The sequence below is a fragment of the Plasmodium cynomolgi genome (assembly GCF_000321355.1).
Source record: "Plasmodium cynomolgi strain B DNA, scaffold: 0527, whole genome shotgun sequence".
Taxonomy (NCBI): Eukaryota; Apicomplexa; class Aconoidasida; order Haemosporida; family Plasmodiidae; genus Plasmodium; species Plasmodium cynomolgi.
In genome coordinates this window covers 1-1,995 of record NW_004192940.1, presented here as the reverse complement: position 1 = coordinate 1,995, position 1,995 = coordinate 1, and the positions used below count along the sequence as shown (strand labels likewise).

Below are 1,995 nucleotides of genomic sequence, written 5' to 3'. Positions count from 1 at the left end.
GAGTTGTGCTTTCTTCGTGAATTACACAAATACGTACAAAAAATAATTTATGGTTTTCACCTTTTTTACTTAAACGATTTTTTTTAAGTTACATTATTCGAAATGATCAAATAATGCATCTGCAAATTACTTCATTTTGTTAAAATACGAAATAAAACATTACATAATTCGTCGTATGTCACATGTTGCTATAAAAACACAAGTTTTTATTTTATCGTTTTGCCTTTGTTTCGTGAACCAGCATTAATGATATGTATCCCTTCTTATATTTTTATTTTTTCTAATTGTATTTGCATTAAGAATATATCATACAGCCATTGTAGTCGCTCCATATTTTATTATAATGTCTATAATCCACTGTTATGATTCTCAATTTGAAACATTGTGGAGGTATAACAACTTAAGGGCAATACAATATTAATAAAAAAAAAAAATTATCATTAAGGGTTTAAGGTGTTATATTTTTTAACGTCGTTTTTACGAAAATATTTATTCATATGTTTTTTAAAAACAACTTTTGTTTTTTAAAATAATGGACAAATTATGTACTTTTTTTATAATTAAAAATCAAATACACGTTTTTAAGCGGCAAATTCGTGGCTCCCTCTCACACATAAAATATTTAGCATTGTAGCATTATTTATATTATTTTATAAATGAGCAACACTTTTATCTGAAATATATTCCTAAAATAATTTTATTTGAAGTCAATTATTTATGTTTTGTAAAATAATATATAATTATATACCCTTGTGTAATTAAAAAAGAAAATACTTTTTTAATAATTGAAAACACAAAAATATGTCCTCTTTTTGTAAATAATTTGTCAATATAGAAGATTATGAAATACATTTTTTTAAATAACTTGAGTATCATTAATAAAATTGTGTGAAAAATCTTAATACAACTAAAATATTTTTATTATTACAAAAAATTAAGAACTTTAGTATAATGACACATGAAGGATATTACAAGCAAGTTTCATTTTTTGATAGAATCATTACTTTGACCCTTTTAGTGTGGAACTGGAAATGTTCCTTTTATGTAGGATGATAACAATTACATTTATATGTTTCTCTACGTCTGCTTTATATTTTATTAAAAAGTGAATATTTTATTAATTTTGAAATTTTTTTTTTTTCATATAACAAATACAATGTTTACCGAATTTTCAGTCAAATGTCCATAGTAAAGCATGGGATCGTAGAATTATTAAAAATAGAATATTAGATATAAGAACTAGTAGACTATTCAAACAAAAAATAGACACACAGTTCAGTCAAAGCTATTCAGATGTAAAAGAAAGAATATCAGAAACATTCGAAGAAAATGATTATAGATTTGCACAAGGATTAAACGAATTAGAGCCTGAACAAAATTTTGGAAAAAATTGTGATACGTTAATGAGGGAAGGCAGTTTTGAAAAATCATGCGATGAGTTTAATTATGATGATAATTTAAAAAAAACAACGAGCCATTTCAAATTTAGTGAAATAACATATGGTGATGATTTTTGCGACCAACTTGGTCCATTAAACAATGACGACTATTTTAACATATCAACGCGTTTGTTAAAATTTAATGGGAGTTATGAAGAACTTTTTGACGTAGAAGAATATGCCACCGTATGTAAAATAGAAAATAAGCGTAAAAAACGAAGACATCCTAAAAGGATAAAATACAAATGTAAAGTAAGAGAACAAGAGGATTTTTGGATATTTCAATTTTTAAAAGAAGTAGATTTAAATTTTGAATTAGATATGCTGCGTTTTTTAAAAGGAAACTCTTCTGTCAATTATTATGCAGTTAAGCATAAAAGCAAATTTAGAAAATTATTATATTTTATAAATAGATATAAGGTATTTGTACCACTTCTTATAAATTTTGTAATCGCAGTTATGTTAATAGTAGCTAGTGCAGGGACACCTGGTGTTAGAGTAGCTTGGCAATCAGTTTTTGCTTTTATTTTAATGCTAATATACTACTATTATAAAT

At 24.8% G+C, this 1,995-nt stretch overlaps 1 protein-coding gene across 1 annotated transcript; it reads left to right on the top strand.

Moving 5' to 3' along the window:
* Positions 1–1,175: 1,175 nt before the first annotated feature.
* On the top strand, positions 1,176–1,937 carry PCYB_004550 (Pv-fam-d protein; the record flags this gene model as incomplete). The annotated part of the gene is made up of 1 exon (XM_004227876.1): positions 1,176–1,937. A coding segment is annotated over one exon (762 nt), but the record flags the coding sequence as incomplete, so codon positions are not given.
* Positions 1,938–1,995: the final 58 nt, after the last annotated feature.